This window comes from Lutra lutra, chromosome X, assembly GCF_902655055.1.
Source record: "Lutra lutra chromosome X, mLutLut1.2, whole genome shotgun sequence".
Classification (NCBI taxonomy): domain Eukaryota; kingdom Metazoa; phylum Chordata; class Mammalia; order Carnivora; family Mustelidae; genus Lutra; species Lutra lutra.
The window spans coordinates 30807592-30824174 of record NC_062296.1 but is presented as its reverse complement, the minus strand read 5'-3'; the positions used below and the strand labels follow the sequence as shown (position 1 = coordinate 30824174).

Below are 16583 nucleotides of genomic sequence, written 5' to 3'. Positions count from 1 at the left end.
CCCATCTGATTTCTCTGGCATAGACAGACCACAATTTCCCCCTGCCTTACATTTTTAACTTCATTTATTTCTATTTTCTCCATTCAGTCTAAAGATCTATCAATTTAATCAGTCTTTTCAAAAAACTGATGTTTAGTTTCCTTCTCCTATTCTGTATTTCCTTTATCCCTACCTTATTTCTGCTTTTGCTTTGTGTTAGTTTGCTGATATTCTGATTTTTAAGATTAGAAGTCAGCAGGTTGATTTAAGGTCCCCTCTTTTTAAAAAATACATGTTCATACAATTCACTTCTTTCAAGTGAACAATTCAATGGTTTTTAGCATATTCAGAGTTGTATACACATCAGCAAAATCAATTTTATAACATTTTCATCATGACAGAAAGGACCCCTCCATCCCAAACTCATTACCAGGTTTCCCCATTTCCCACCAGACCAGCCCAATTTTATCACCAAACGACATGGACATTTCAAGCCCTAAACACTGGCTCACAATGATGAAGGCCACTTTTCTTTGGAACTGCCTTGCAAGCTCTATCAGCCGAAGGCATATTTTCTTCTAGGTACCACTCTCTCTGCCTATCTTACCTAATAAGCTTTAAAATAAGACCTGCAGATCCTCCTCGTCTAGCTTGAAACCCGGGCGCCTTCAAGATGCCGGCTTACCACTCATCTCTCATGGATCCGGACACCAAACTCATTGGAAACATGGCACTGTTGCCTATCAGAAGTCAGTTCAAAGGACCCGCCCCTAGAGAGACAAAAGATACAGATATTGTGGATGAAGCCATCTATTACTTCAAGGCCAATGTCTTCTTCAAAAACTATGAGATTAAGAATGAAGCTGATAGAACCTTGATATATATAACTCTCTACATTTCCGAGTGTCTAAAGAAACTGCAAAAGTGCAATTCCAAAAGCCAAGGTGAAAAGGAAATGTATACGCTGGGAATCACTAATTTTCCCATTCCTGGAGAGCCTGGTTTTCCACTTAATGCGATTTATGCCAAACCGGCAAACAAACAGGAAGACGAGGTGATGAGGGCCTACTTACAGCAGTTGAGACAAGAGACTGGACTGAGACTTTGTGAGAAAGTTTTTGACCCTCAGAATGATAAACCTAGCAAGTGGTGGACTTGCTTTGTGAAGAGACAGTTCATGAACAAGAGTCTTTCAGGACCTGGACAGTGAAAAGAGCCTGGGCAGACACTTTCCACAGTCGTGAGCAGCATTTTACAGCAAGATGTACACAGTTCTTTGCCTTTATTTGATAAAATTTTATACAGAAGAGAGAAGACAGCCAAGTGAAGAGAAGTTTCTTCACTCGAAGAGCTCTTTATCAAGAATTTGGGTGGGGGAGGGAAGAATGGGTTGTTGAAGGGTGATTTGAACTTTCTGTAGTATTAAGCTGGTGCTTAATAAAAATTAAGTAAGAATAAAGAAATTTCTAACATTCCATGTCAAAAAAAAAAAAAAAAAAAATAAGACCTGCATCCCTAGTCCCCTATCAATGGCATACCCTGACCCAAAGAATTCAGAGTCCTGTATCCTTAGGATCCTCCTCTACAAATCAATCCTCAACTGACCAGCAGCTCATGTGACATGTGGGGAAATGGGCACCAACTTTCTCCTCTCTGGCCCAAACAGACGCACCACATTGACTTTCTGGTGATAAAGGCATTTACTCTAGGATGTGGCTGACTTACGGTTTGATAAACTGATTTCTTCTGGGTGGACACTGACATTGGAAAATGTATTCCGGTCACACACACTTGAACTCTGGTAAACAGATACTTGTACGCAGCCTCAGAGCCACTCCTGTCATAGAAGAGGAAGAAAAGAGAAATCTAATGTCCAAAGAGAAGAGACACATGAAATAACTTCTGTTCCTACCCGCCACAGGCATCCTACCCAGGTAGTTTCTTTCTTTTCTTAGAAACTAAGAAACAAACAGGGGGTGCCTGAATGGCTCAGTCAGTGAAGTGTCTGCCTTCAGTTCAGGTTATGATCCCAGGGTCCTGCGATCAGCCCCAGGTCGGACTCCCTGGGAGTCTGCTTCTCCCTCTTCCCCTGCTGCTTCCCCAGCTTGTGCTCACTCTGGCTCTCTTTAAAAAGAAAAGGACAGGTTCAAGCAGAATAGGGCGTTTACTCTGGCACAGATGTGCCAAGACTCCCTATATGCTAGAACGGCAGCCAAAAACAAAAGAATGTTATTATTCTGTGAGCACTGTGGGAACAAAAAATGGTGAAATGTAGATGGCCCTCTTTGTCTCATTGTTGTCCGTGGCATTCAATGCTAAAACATACATGATGAAAAATGACAAGACGTTCCCGATGCAGAAAGGGAATTAGAACACAGATGGACAAATAGGGAATGGTCACCAAGCCATGTTAAGAGTTTTTGCTTTGACTGGGAGAAATTTCTACCCATGGTAGCCTCTCTAGGGCAGTGACGGAAAATAGAGGAGTTTGGAAATACATATTTCCATATATATGTACATATTTCCACGTGTATGTACAAATAAACAAATGACTAGGGGTTTGATGGTAGAATACATTCTCTCAAGAACAGCTTCTTAGGGGCGCCTGGGTGGCTCAGTGGGTTAAAGCCTCTGCCTTCGGCTCAGGTCATGTTCCCAGGGTCCTGGGATCGAGCCCCGTGTCGGGCTCTCTGCTCAGCAGGGAGCCTGCTTCCTCCTCTCTCTCTGCCTGCCTCTCTGCCTACCTATGATCTCTGTCAAATAAATAAATAAAATCTTAAAAAAAAAAAAAAAAAGAACAGCTTCTTAGAAAAGGCTGCTGAACAAATGATCCTTACTAAGGTCAAAACTGTGGAGCCACAGGGCCACTGTCCCATGGACCCCTACCCACCCACAACCATCCTGGGGGCACACAACGGCCGAATGACTGCCTGAGGCTCCTGGAGGTGAGCCTGGGCAACCCATCTCCCCTTTTCTAACCAGACCTGGACCCTGTCATTTCTTCCTGCTGCCACAATGGCCTACACATTCTAGGGCCTGCTCCTGAGCCCTTAAGCCAGATACAGTACCTGGTTGAGCACAGAAGAGAGGCAATACCTCAAGAATAGGGGATCATCCGGGTCATCACGACATCTATTGCTATAAATCAGTGTCCTTGGAAAACTAGGATTCTGCCCCAGGACATCCACATGGATCTCCATTCAATAAGAATACAGAGAAAACAGAGTCCCTTTTGCCAGGAAATGCAAGCTTAAAACTCTGAGATGTGGTGATATATGTATTCCTTGAGCGTCTCTATGTATACTCCTACTGCCAGCAAGAAACCCAAAGGAAAAAACCAGGACCGCCTTAACAGCCCAGTAGAGTCAACCCCATTTAAAGAGCATGGATGGCTTTTAACATGCCCCACCCCCACCCTTTTTCTGGAGCAACATTGCCATCAAGTGGACACTTTTTGAGCGAAGCTTGGAGATGCTGTCTGTGGCTCCCCTGAGGAAATCTTATGACAGGAAGAAGGGTGGGACTGGGGCACACAGAACATTCTGGATCAGATGCAGCAACCTGGCAACCTCCAATATGAGAGAGAACACAGGATAGAGAGAGCCCAGCTCCAGCTGCAAAGAATGCAGGGCTCAGGAGGCTGTGGGGGCGTGGCCTCAGCAGCCGCCATGTTAGGAACCCAGGCACTGAAGCTCATACTCCAGGTCATCTGGCCTGTGGATCCCCACTTTCAGTCCAAAGCAAGTTCGGCCTGTGGAGTCCTTAGGGTCTCAGGGCAACAAGGAACCTAGGACTGGTGTGTCGAGGCCAAGACACCATAGGAACAAGACAAAGGGGAGGCAACAGCCACCTTGTCAGGGCAGCATTCTACAGACAGAATAAAGAATTTCCTGATGATTTTGGTACTAGATGCAGATAAGGAAGAGTAATGCTGGAGCACCACAAGTTAGAGCTAGAGTTTTTTTTGTATACTTTGGTTCCCACTAAAAAGAATCTGAGTCCCAGGCCCCATGGCATCCCAGATAGCCCTACCTGCCCCATAAGACAAAGGGTGTGGCTATGCACTAAGAAGGGGAGGGAACAGGAGCAAATGTGACCAGGATTAGTACCTTGAGGTGGACATCATGTCCCACAATGAGAGAATCCAGGTATTCTCCTCACACAGTTCAGGAACTTTGCAGCCCAGAACACCATATTCCATGGCAACCTCCCAACATATAGGTATATGAACTGGATCCTCTTTGTGGAGACTCCTGGGTTTTCCCATGTCTGGTCTAGTGCAGCCATCGGCCTGGAGCAGAGGCAGAAAGAAACAACTTTATTTTTGTATTATCTTTTACTTATTATCATTCTTTTTCTAGAAAGAGATGAGAGAGAGCAGGAACGGGTTGGGGGGGTAAAGAAGAAGGAGAGAATCTTATTAAGCAGGTTCTACACCCAGGAGAGCCCAACATGGGACTCGATCTCACGACCTGAGATCATGACTCAAACCAAAAATCAAGAGATGGACCCTTAACCAATTCAGCTGCTCAGGTACCCACAGAGAGAGCCTAAATGGGAGACATCTAGCAGCCAGACACGTAGGTGTGCAGCATCCCACTGTCACTGACAGTGGAGTCAAGAGGAAGATGAACCACCCCATAGCAAGAGACAATGGACAGGGCCTGAGGACCTAGTTCTTCAGTGATGGCCCCCGGGTTCTGGAGTAGACGGTGACACACGCAGGCCGGATGGGAGGGCAGCCTGACACTGTACCACAGGTGCCAAAGCCCCAGGTTGAAGAGAGAAGAATAGCAAGAAAGAAAGGAGAACCTAGTGTCCAAAGAGAAAGAATTGAAATAGCCTATGCCTTGGCCCCCAGGAAGAATCCAACGCACTGGAAATATAAACGACAACAGGGCATTGGCTTTGTACAGATGTGCCAAGAGCAGGGGACTTCCAGGCTATGAGAACAGTCAAATACAAAAAGTATTATTACTACAGGAGCTTTAGGGGATCAGAGCAATGGAAATGGAGATTGTCCTCTGTATCTATGCACTTCATTATTGTCGAACACAAAAAAATCTCATGACAAAAATTACGTGGTCCCCACTGTCCCACTGTGGGGCAGAGGATCAAAGAGGAAGACAACTTGGGAGTGGCCATCACACAAGGGTAAGGATTTCTCCTTTGATTTGACTGCCTGAGGCTCCTGGAGGTGAGCCTGTGCAACCCACCTCCCTTCTTCTAACCAGACCTGGGCTCTGTCATTTCTTCCTGCTGTAGAGGCCTACACCCTCTTGAGCCTGTTCCTGAGCCCTTAAACTGGATGAAGATGCTGGAGGAGCACAGAAGAAGACAGGCAATACCTCAAGGACAAAAGGAGACATTAAGAACTTGTGCCACCTATTGCCTTGAACCCATGTGCTCAAAAAGCAAAGATTCTGCCCAAACACTGCCACATGGACGTCTATTCACAAGTATACCAAAACAACAAAAACCACAGGGTCCCTGTTACCAGGAAACATGCGCTTAAAACTCTTAGATGTCGAACTGGATCCACACTTGCATAGATTCCTATGGATGTCATTACAGGTACATTCCTACTGCCAATAGGAAGCCCAACAGGAAAAGCTACTACCTCCCAACACCCCAATAGAGCAACCCTATTTGGGGTTACATGGCTTTGGGGCCTACATGAGCCCTTTTTCCTCGAAAGGGAGGAGCGCAGGCCCCACAGCAACCAAGAATGTCATTTCTGGAGCAACGGTGCCATCAAATGGAACCTTTTTGAACAAAGCTTGCAGGATCTGTCTCTGCTGCCACACAGAAAGGCCTGTGATGGAGGAAGGGTGGGTCTGGGGCACCCACAAGATTCTGGGCTGGACACAGGAAATGGGCATGCCTCCAGAATTGGAGAGGGAAGTGACACAGGGTGGATGGAGCTGGGCTCACCCAACAAGGAGACCAGTGTACCAGGTTGCCTACCACAGGCCTCCAGCCTCCCCACACTGCATGGGTGTGGCCTCAGCAGCCACCACGTTGAGGGAACAAAGAGCTGAGGCTCCTACTCCCAGGACATCTGGCCTGTGGAAACCTGCCTCTGATGAAGAAGAGGCAAGCATGGTCAGTGTGGGGTCTCAGGGCCATGAGAAACCCAAACCTGGAAGATCCAGGCTCAAAAACCACATAAACTGGGGAAGGGTAGGAGGTGGTTACCCTCTCTGGGGCAGCACTTCTCAGGAAAGATGAAGAATTTGATTATTTGGTACTAGACCAACACAAGGAAGAGCAATTCAGATTGCAGGTTAGTGCTAGAGTTGTATTTTTTATATTCTGTATTTTGTCTCCCACTTAGAAAAGCCTGGGTGCCATGCTCAACAGTATCTGAGAAGGCCTAACTTGTCACATGTGACACAAGGTGTAGATACCCACTCAGGATATGATGGGATAGAACAGAAAATGGGACAAGTTTCACTACATCAGATTCCGGACTGGGTGGATCTAGGACTCTTTTGTGCACTAGCTGTCCGAAATGTTGTAGCCCAGAAACACCCTATTTCTTGGTCTCCCTCCCAGTGTAAGGGTATATGACATAGGTCCTCTTCTTTGGGGAAGACACATGGTCCATGCTCCGTGGGTGCAGCTATCAGCCTGCACAGAATAGCACACTAAGACCATATTTTTAAAGCTCTCCACCAAATGTGGGGCTTGAACTCACAACCCTGAAATCCAAAGTCACATGTTCCACTGACAGACCTAGCCAGGTTCCCCAAGGCCACATTGAACTGGGACCAGTCAGCATATGTTGGGACCTGGATCCAAGGCTTGGCAAAGAAGGTTGACCCCCCAAAGCACAAGCCCACATAAGAACACCTATACACATATTTAAGTGACTCACAAGTATGAAATGAAGGGGCAGGGAGCAGGTTTCAACACCCTACAAGGAGGACTGAAAACAAGGGGTGTGTGTGAAAGGAGAAACTGAGCCTGGAGACTTGCTTCCCTACTAAAACACAACAGGTAAGAGCTAGGCAAAGAGCACGAGCCACCCCAGAGGGTTTTCCAGAAGTGGACAATAAGGACTGTCAGGGACTAGAAGAAAAGGCTATGTGCCTGGGAGGATGCACCTGAATTCTGTCCTTGACAGACAGTCTTCATCTGTGGTCCAACTCAACCCAGTAGCTCTGAGTTTTAGGCAGTGTCTTCAGACCTCTTGGTGATTCCCCAGTGGTGGGGGCAAGCATGGGGTTGAGGCCTGGAGAACCAGGGGTGAATGGAAGCCAGGGCCGTGCCTTCTCCAGATGGAAGTCTCAGGAATTTTGGGGGGAAGGTGGCTAAAAAAGGTAAAGAATGCAAATGACTGGCCATGGTGTCCTCAATTATTTGCTCCTCTCCTGCCCTCTACACTTAGAGAACTAGCTCTAGGAGCTCTGGAGAAAGACCTGAGCCAGAATCCTTGGAGACCCCAGGAGATGGCATCTCAGCTACTAAATCTATTTCAGGCTCAGAAGAAGGTCTCCTTTAACCTGACTTCTTTGTCCTGAGGGTAGTTCTCTTCTGGACTCTGACGGGTCTCATTCTGTGTCAGATCCCTTTGTCACTGGGTAGTTAGGCTCCATATCTATTCCTGAGTACAACTGAGGTTCATCACTTAGCCGGTTTCTGTAACAGAAAGATAAGTCCTACTCTGCACCACTTGGTAGTCTTTGCCTTGGAGTTCGGGTACAAAAAGAAACATCAAAAGCACTGCAAATAAAAAGGGCAAACATACTTTTGCACCAAGGAAAGGTGAATGTGCTCAAAGATGCAAAAAACACCTTCAGAGAGAAATTCCAAAGGAAAAGTCAGCAAAGATAAAACTGCGCCAAAGGTCCAGATGCTTGGTTGACAATGGGGAACCACCAAGAAACCATGCTATATGATTTTATTTAAGATTATGATGACTTTCAGGGCCCTAGAAGCCTCTGGTCTACACTACCCAAAGGATCCCCCACCCAAGTCCAGTCAGAGCCGCCCGCCCAGGCCCTTCCAGTCAGGAGTGTGCACACTTCCCGTTCTGGGCCCCCTTCGTCAACAGCCCCTCCCTCCCCCCCCAGCAGGCAGGGCAACGACAAGAGAACGGGGCCGGCTGGCTCCTGCCTCCGCGTCCCAATGCCACGCTTGCTTCGGGGTTGGTCATCAAAGGACCGGTGTGGAGGCGCCTCCCCAAAGGGCCAGGCACCTTGGGATCGCAGGGCCCCTTCTGTCCCGCCTGGGACGCCCACTTCCATCCCAGGCAGGCCGCAGCCGGGGGCTCCCGGGATCGCAGAAGAGTTCCGCTTGATGGCAGTATTGCACCACGAATGCCAAGTGGCCCTTCCCCCAGGGCCTCTCCCTCCGCCCTTCGCCGAAGAAAAAAGGCCAAGCCCTGTCCACCCTGGCTGCAACATGGCGGCTCCCAGGTCTCCGCCGCTCTCCCGGGGGAGACCTCCCGCCTCTCGGGTTGGGTGGAGCGGGGAGCCTCGTCTCCTCTGGCTCCTCGTAGCCTGCCCGAAAGCAAGCGCGAGGCTCAGGGGGCCCAGCGAGGGTCGCCGAGGCTCCCGGCCCCGGCCACGGACCCATCCGGGGCTCCATCTTGGCCCGCGCCGCTCTGTGGGACACCCGGGGACACACGCGGTTCTGGTCCTGGGCCCGGAGACCCCGCCACGCCCCGACGGCCGGTGCCGGGTCCTCAGTCAGGACCCTCCCCCCACCCACCGAGAGGTCCGCCTGACCCCGAGGCCTCCGAGGCCTCCGAGGCCTCCGAGGGCCCAGGCACCAAGGTCGGCGGCGGCCCGCGGGCACCGGCCGTGGGGTCAACAGTGAGGTCCACCTCCCGCGGCCAGAGGACGGAGGGGTCCCGGGCACCGGGACCCTCGCCACCGCCTCTCCTGCCGGCCCAGGCTCCAACTCTGGACAGCTCCCGCCGGAGGGGAAGGCCAGGGAGGGGCAACCCCCAGGGGCGCCCCTGCGCCTCCGGGCCCGGGGCCGTTCCCAGCCCACCGGGACACCAGGCCAACGCACGACGCTGCTGCTCCTCTGTCCCGTCCATCGGCCCGCATCCCAGGGTGGACACCTCCCGGTCACATCCACTGCACCCTGACGACCGGCCTCTCGGACCTGGGGCACAAGAGAAGGGAAAACGTGCCGACACGCGCACACACACGCTACGTACGCCCTCGAAAACACACTTGTACTCACACAGACCCACGCTCGCGCCAATTCACTCGAACACACGCATGCACGCGCACCCGCTCACAGAGGCCGCCGACCCCGGAAAACGTGGTAGACCACAGCCGGATGTCACCCTTTCCCAAACCTCAGCTGGTGGCCCACGCGCCCCACAGCAGGCGCCGGTAGCGGCGGTCAAGGACAGACGTCCGAATCGACCCCAGTCCCTGCGCCCAAGGCCCTTTAACGGTGCTCCCTTCAGGGTGCGCACCCGGAGCCCTCTGCCTCCTCGAGAATGGCACGAGACTCGCCTGCCTTCAACCCCCGGGGAACATTTTTGCTTCCCGCCCCGCAAACAGGAGAGGCTGCTTCTCCGGGGGCTCTGGCCCGAGAGGCCCAACACCTCACTCTTCCCGGGGCAGGGAGCAGACGCTCTGTCCCTCCCGTGGTAGGCATAAGCCCTGACTCGCAACACCCCCACCCTCACGCCCCGGCCACCTCCACCTCCACCTCCACCTCCAGGGGGTCCTTCCGGTCCCTTTCCTCGCTTCGGGCCTGCGAACCAACGCCGAACGCCGGCTGAAGGACACCCTGTTGGACACACACCCCAGCCCCCCCCCCCCCCGCTCCCCTGACAGACTCACGCCCCGAGGCCCGAGGCCCGAGGCCCGGTCTGGGGATAGGGGGAGAAAGATGACGCACCCGTCGGCCTCTGCTCTCTCAACCCGGTGCCAAGCGGCCCCGCAAGGAGACACGTCCTCCCAAGGTCGGCCGGGCACGGGCCATGCCGGTCGTGGCCCCGTGGCACCGGTCCGGGCACGCACGCCCGCCGGCCGGCCTGCCTGCCCCCCTCAAAGGGTTGCCCGCGCCCGCGCGCTGCTCCCCTGACCAGCGCCTGGCCCGGGGCCGCCCTCAAGTCCCAGGGCTCATCCCGGACACCCTCACCTGCCCGGCCTTCCAAGCGGGCTGACCGACAGTTGCCCACCGGCACCCCCAACTCCGCCGCGCCCCGGCTGAAACCGCCAGTCTCCACTCTCCGGGGCCTGCCACCCGTCGCAGGGGTCCCCCTCCTGCCCACAAAGTGAAGGCCTGAGCACCCTCGGAGCCGCAGGCCAGAGCCCCGGGAAGACCCCCCCAACGGGGATGCGCCGCCCCGCGAAGGAAGGGCCTGGCTCCAAGAGCAGTCAAACGCCCGCACGGTCGGACGGTCGGACGGTCGGACGGTCGGGGTGACGCCAGGGAGAGGGTAACGTGACGGGGGGGGGGGGGGCGCGGGTAGGGGGTCAGCTGCGTTGGGTTGGCGGGCGGCTCGCCAAGCACCGTCCGGGCACGGTCCCCCGCGGCGCCCTTGTCGGCACCCGCCGCAGAGGCTACACGTACCCTGCCCGGGGACTGCCCCAGCCCTCAAGGACCTCCTCCCGCGGTGTCACCGCCGCGACACCCACCCACCCCACTTGCCGTCAAGACGAGGCCAGCGAGGCCCGGCTCCCCGGCCTCGGGCCCAGGGTGACCCACTCGCTCCCCTCTGGGTAGGCCCCCCAGGGGACGGCAAGGCAAGCAGGGTGGCCGACGGTTCCGGGGACCCAACGCCCCTGCGGGGGCCCCTGTGGGCGCCGGGGCCCAAACCGCGCGGGTGCAGCCGGGCTCGGGGGCAAGGCCTGGGGGACAAGGAGATCCAGGTTGTCAACACCCCCGTGCCCCGGGGGCTCTGGCCACCAAGGAGGTGAGCCCGCACAGCCACTGGCTCTCCCCTACCCCAAACCACCCCCCGCCCGCCCCCAGCCAACACACACAAATGCTGAGGGGCTGTCTGGGAGCTGACACCTGTGAGGACAAGCGGCACGAGCCCCCCTTCAAGCACGCGCTCGGGGTGCCGGTGGTGGACGTGTGCGGATGCTTGGGGACACGTGTGGAGGAGGAGAAGGCATGACCCATCCCGGGCCCTCTTCCGCACGTGGGCTACTGGGACGGCTGGGGTCTCCGCTAAGCTCGGTCCCAGTGATGCAGACCGTGAGCCTCCTTCGTGCCCGTGGCACACCGGGGATTGAACGTGGGTCCATCTGGGACAACGTGGCTGGGCCCGCTGCCCAGGGGACCAGGCTCAGCTCCCAGGAGCCTCAGAACGCGGAATGCTCCCCGCCACCCCGTCAGAGTGGGGCCGAGGCGGGGGGGGGGGGGGGGGGGGAGGGCGGGCCACCATGCTGGACGCAGGGAGGATGGACACTGGCCTGGCCACGTTGTTTTGTTTTGGTTTTTATTTCTTGCCCGATTCCGGCGTGGCCTTTTTCCTTCGGCAAAGGGCGGAGGGAGAGGCTGTGGGGGAAGGGGCGGTTGGCATACGTGGTGCAATACTGCCATCAAGCGGAACGGACCCGGGAGCCCCGCGCTGCTGCGCCTTCCCCGAGTGGGGAGGCCCAGGAGTGACGTGGGAGTCCCAGGCGGGACGGGCGACGGGCCCTCCGTCCACCTGTCCCCGCAACGGGCCCCGAGGTGCAAGGATTCCCCCCCACCCCGACCCCCGCCCTGGGCAACCTGGGAGGCTCCGGAGATGGGCAGCGCGACAGAGCGCCAGGCCCCGGGGCCCTGCGGGTCGGGCACGGGAAGCCAATGCTGGGCACCCCGGTGGCCGCCATGTCTGGGCGGGACCAGAGGGCTGGAAGCCAGCCCGGAGCGGGAAGGAGCACCCAGCCGGCCCGGGGCGCCAGGCCTTTGGACCGGGGGCGGGCCTTCCGGGGCCGCCGGGACCCATCCCCAAGGAGCTGGAGCAGGATGGGTCCGGTGGGCCCAGGGCCCTGCAAGCCCCGGCAACCACCAGCACGGGAACTTGGACGGCTGCTGCCATTGTCGGTGGGGACGGAGGCGGGACCCTGACGTCCCCGTGCCCGCTTCCGGGGATCAGGTGTGATCCCCAGGCCACCCGGTGTCAAGGGACCTGGAGGGTGCGCTGGACCCGGGAGGCGGCGGGGGAGACGGTGGTGGCGCCGACCCAGAGGAGCAGAGTCCAAGAGGGACAGGACCCCCAACCGGGTATGAGCCAAAGTGGAAGAAGCAGCAGCAGCAGCAGCAGCAGCATCCTTCCCCACGCACCGCGGAACCCCCCCGCCCCACTCCACCCCCCCCCAAAAAAAGGGAATCTGGGCCCAGGAAGCCGGTTCCGGACACACACGGGGCAGCTGCAGTGCCATCACCCGTGGCTTCCCCGCCTCTGACGTCCCGCGGAGGCCTGGCCCCAGGGCTCCCCCACCCAAGTCCAGGCAGAGCCGCCCGCCCAGGGCCCGCCCAGGGCCTTCCAGTCGGGAGTGTGCACACTTCCCGTTCTGGGCCCCCTTCGTCAACAGCCCCTCCCTCCCCCCCAGCAGGCAGGGCAACGACAAGAGAACGGGGCCGGCTGGCTCCTGCCTCCGCGTCCCAATGCCACGCTTGCTTCGGGGTTGGTCATCAAAGGACCGGTGTGGAGGCGCCTCCCCAAAGGGCCAGGCACCTTGGGATCGCAGGGCCCCTTCTGTCCCGCCTGGGACGCCCACTTCCATCCCAGGCAGGCCGCAGCCGGGGGCTCCCGGGATCGCAGAAGAGTTCCGCTTGATGGCAGTATTGCACCACGAATGCCAAGTGGCCCTTCCCCCAGGGCCTCTCCCTCCGCCCTTCGCCGAAGAAAAAAGGCCAAGCCCTGTCCACCCTGGCTGCAACATGGCGGCTCCCAGGTCTCCGCCGCTCTCCCGGGGGAGACCTCCCGCCTCTCGGGTTGGGTGGAGCGGGGAGCCTCGTCTCCTCTGGCTCCTCGTAGCCTGCCCGAAAGCAAGCGCGAGGCTCAGGGGGCCCAGCGAGGGTCGCCGAGGCTCCCGGCCCCGGCCACGGACCCATCCGGGGCTCCATCTTGGCCCGCGCCGCTCTGTGGGACACCCGGGGACACACGCGGTTCTGGTCCTGGGCCCGGAGACCCCGCCACGCCCCGACGGCCGGTGCCGGGTCCTCAGTCAGGACCCTCCCCCCACCCACCGAGAGGTCCGCCTGACCCCGAGGCCTCCGAGGCCTCCGAGGCCTCCGAGGGCCCAGGCACCAAGGTCGGCGGCGGCCCGCGGGCACCGGCCGTGGGGTCAACAGTGAGGTCCACCTCCCGCGGCCAGAGGACGGAGGGGTCCCGGGCACCGGGACCCTCGCCACCGCCTCTCCTGCCGGCCCAGGCTCCAACTCTGGACAGCTCCCGCCGGAGGGGAAGGCCAGGGAGGGGCAACCCCCAGGGGCGCCCCTGCGCCTCCGGGCCCGGGGCCGTTCCCAGCCCACCGGGACACCAGGCCAACGCACGACGCTGCTGCTCCTCTGTCCCGTCCATCGGCCCGCATCCCAGGGTGGACACCTCCCGGTCACATCCACTGCACCCTGACGACCGGCCTCTCGGACCTGGGGCACAAGAGAAGGGAAAACGTGCCGACACGCGCACACACACGCTACGTACGCCCTCGAAAACACACTTGTACTCACACAGACCCACGCTCGCGCCAATTCACTCGAACACACGCATGCACGCGCACCCGCTCACAGAGGCCGCCGACCCCGGAAAACGTGGTAGACCACAGCCGGATGTCACCCTTTCCCAAACCTCAGCTGGTGGCCCACGCGCCCCACAGCAGGCGCCGGTAGCGGCGGTCAAGGACAGACGTCCGAATCGACCCCAGTCCCTGCGCCCAAGGCCCTTTAACGGTGCTCCCTTCAGGGTGCGCACCCGGAGCCCTCTGCCTCCTCGAGAATGGCACGAGACTCGCCTGCCTTCAACCCCCGGGGAACATTTTTGCTTCCCGCCCCGCAAACAGGAGAGGCTGCTTCTCCGGGGGCTCTGGCCCGAGAGGCCCAACACCTCACTCTTCCCGGGGCAGGGAGCAGACGCTCTGTCCCTCCCGTGGTAGGCATAAGCCCTGACTCGCAACACCCCCACCCTCACGCCCCGGCCACCTCCACCTCCACCTCCACCTCCAGGGGGTCCTTCCGGTCCCTTTCCTCGCTTCGGGCCTGCGAACCAACGCCGAACGCCGGCTGAAGGACACCCTGTTGGACACACACCCCAGCCCCCCCCCCCCCGCTCCCCTGACAGACTCACGCCCCGAGGCCCGAGGCCCGAGGCCCGGTCTGGGGATAGGGGGAGAAAGATGACGCACCCGTCGGCCTCTGCTCTCTCAACCCGGTGCCAAGCGGCCCCGCAAGGAGACACGTCCTCCCAAGGTCGGCCGGGCACGGGCCATGCCGGTCGTGGCCCCGTGGCACCGGTCCGGGCACGCACGCCCGCCGGCCGGCCTGCCTGCCCCCCTCAAAGGGTTGCCCGCGCCCGCGCGCTGCTCCCCTGACCAGCGCCTGGCCCGGGGCCGCCCTCAAGTCCCAGGGCTCATCCCGGACACCCTCACCTGCCCGGCCTTCCAAGCGGGCTGACCGACAGTTGCCCACCGGCACCCCCAACTCCGCCGCGCCCCGGCTGAAACCGCCAGTCTCCACTCTCCGGGGCCTGCCACCCGTCGCAGGGGTCCCCCTCCTGCCCACAAAGTGAAGGCCTGAGCACCCTCGGAGCCGCAGGCCAGAGCCCCGGGAAGACCCCCCCAACGGGGATGCGCCGCCCCGCGAAGGAAGGGCCTGGCTCCAAGAGCAGTCAAACGCCCGCACGGTCGGACGGTCGGACGGTCGGACGGTCGGGGTGACGCCAGGGAGAGGGTAACGTGACGGGGGGGGGGGGGGCGCGGGTAGGGGGTCAGCTGCGTTGGGTTGGCGGGCGGCTCGCCAAGCACCGTCCGGGCACGGTCCCCCGCGGCGCCCTTGTCGGCACCCGCCGCAGAGGCTACACGTACCCTGCCCGGGGACTGCCCCAGCCCTCAAGGACCTCCTCCCGCGGTGTCACCGCCGCGACACCCACCCACCCCACTTGCCGTCAAGACGAGGCCAGCGAGGCCCGGCTCCCCGGCCTCGGGCCCAGGGTGACCCACTCGCTCCCCTCTGGGTAGGCCCCCCAGGGGACGGCAAGGCAAGCAGGGTGGCCGACGGTTCCGGGGACCCAACGCCCCTGCGGGGGCCCCTGTGGGCGCCGGGGCCCAAACCGCGCGGGTGCAGCCGGGCTCGGGGGCAAGGCCTGGGGGACAAGGAGATCCAGGTTGTCAACACCCCCGTGCCCCGGGGGCTCTGGCCACCAAGGAGGTGAGCCCGCACAGCCACTGGCTCTCCCCTACCCCAAACCACCCCCCGCCCGCCCCCAGCCAACACACACAAATGCTGAGGGGCTGTCTGGGAGCTGACACCTGTGAGGACAAGCGGCACGAGCCCCCCTTCAAGCACGCGCTCGGGGTGCCGGTGGTGGACGTGTGCGGATGCTTGGGGACACGTGTGGAGGAGGAGAAGGCATGACCCATCCCGGGCCCTCTTCCGCACGTGGGCTACTGGGACGGCTGGGGTCTCCGCTAAGCTCGGTCCCAGTGATGCAGACCGTGAGCCTCCTTCGTGCCCGTGGCACACCGGGGATTGAACGTGGGTCCATCTGGGACAACGTGGCTGGGCCCGCTGCCCAGGGGACCAGGCTCAGCTCCCAGGAGCCTCAGAACGCGGAATGCTCCCCGCCACCCCGTCAGAGTGGGGCCGAGGCGGGGGGGGGGGGGGGGGGGGGAGGGCGGGCCACCATGCTGGACGCAGGGAGGATGGACACTGGCCTGGCCACGTTGTTTTGTTTTGGTTTTTATTTCTTGCCCGATTCCGGCGTGGCCTTTTTCCTTCGGCAAAGGGCGGAGGGAGAGGCTGTGGGGGAAGGGGCGGTTGGCATACGTGGTGCAATACTGCCATCAAGCGGAACGGACCCGGGAGACCCGCGCTGCTGCGCCTTCCCCGAGTGGGGAGGCCCAGGAGTGACGTGGGAGTCCCAGGCGGGACGGGCGACGGGCCCTCCGTCCACCTGTCCCCGCAACGGGCCCCGAGGTGCAAGGATTCCCCCCCACCCCGACCCCCGCCCTGGGCAACCTGGGAGGCTCCGGAGATGGGCAGCGCGACAGAGCGCCAGGCCCCGGGGCCCTGCGGGTCGGGCACGGGAAGCCAATGCTGGGCACCCCGGTGGCCGCCATGTCTGGGCGGGACCAGAGGGCTGGAAGCCAGCCCGGAGCGGGAAGGAGCACCCAGCCGGCCCGGGGCGCCAGGCCTTTGGACCGGGGGCGGGCCTTCCGGGGCCGCCGGGACCCATCCCCAAGGAGCTGGAGCAGGATGGGTCCGGTGGGCCCAGGGCCCTGCAAGCCCCGGCAACCACCAGCACGGGAACTTGGACGGCTGCTGCCATTGTCGGTGGGGACGGAGGCGGGACCCTGACGTCCCCGTGCCCGCTTCCGGGGATCAGGTGTGATCCCCAGGCCACCCGGTGTCAAGGGACCTGGAGGGTGCGCTGGACCCGGGAGGCGGCGGGGGAGACGGTGGTGGCGCCG

General features: G+C 59.4%; 1 protein-coding gene across 1 annotated transcript; it reads left to right on the top strand.

Moving 5' to 3' along the window:
* The first annotated feature begins 605 nt into the window (after positions 1–605).
* LOC125091865 (actin-related protein 2/3 complex subunit 3) lies at positions 606–1454 on the top strand. Its single transcript, XM_047715954.1, has one exon. It carries the CDS (start codon positions 653–655, stop codon positions 1187–1189), a length of 537 nt encoding a protein of 178 aa, XP_047571910.1. The 5' UTR covers positions 606–652; the 3' UTR covers positions 1190–1454.
* The last annotated feature ends 15129 nt before the right edge of the window (positions 1455–16583 follow it).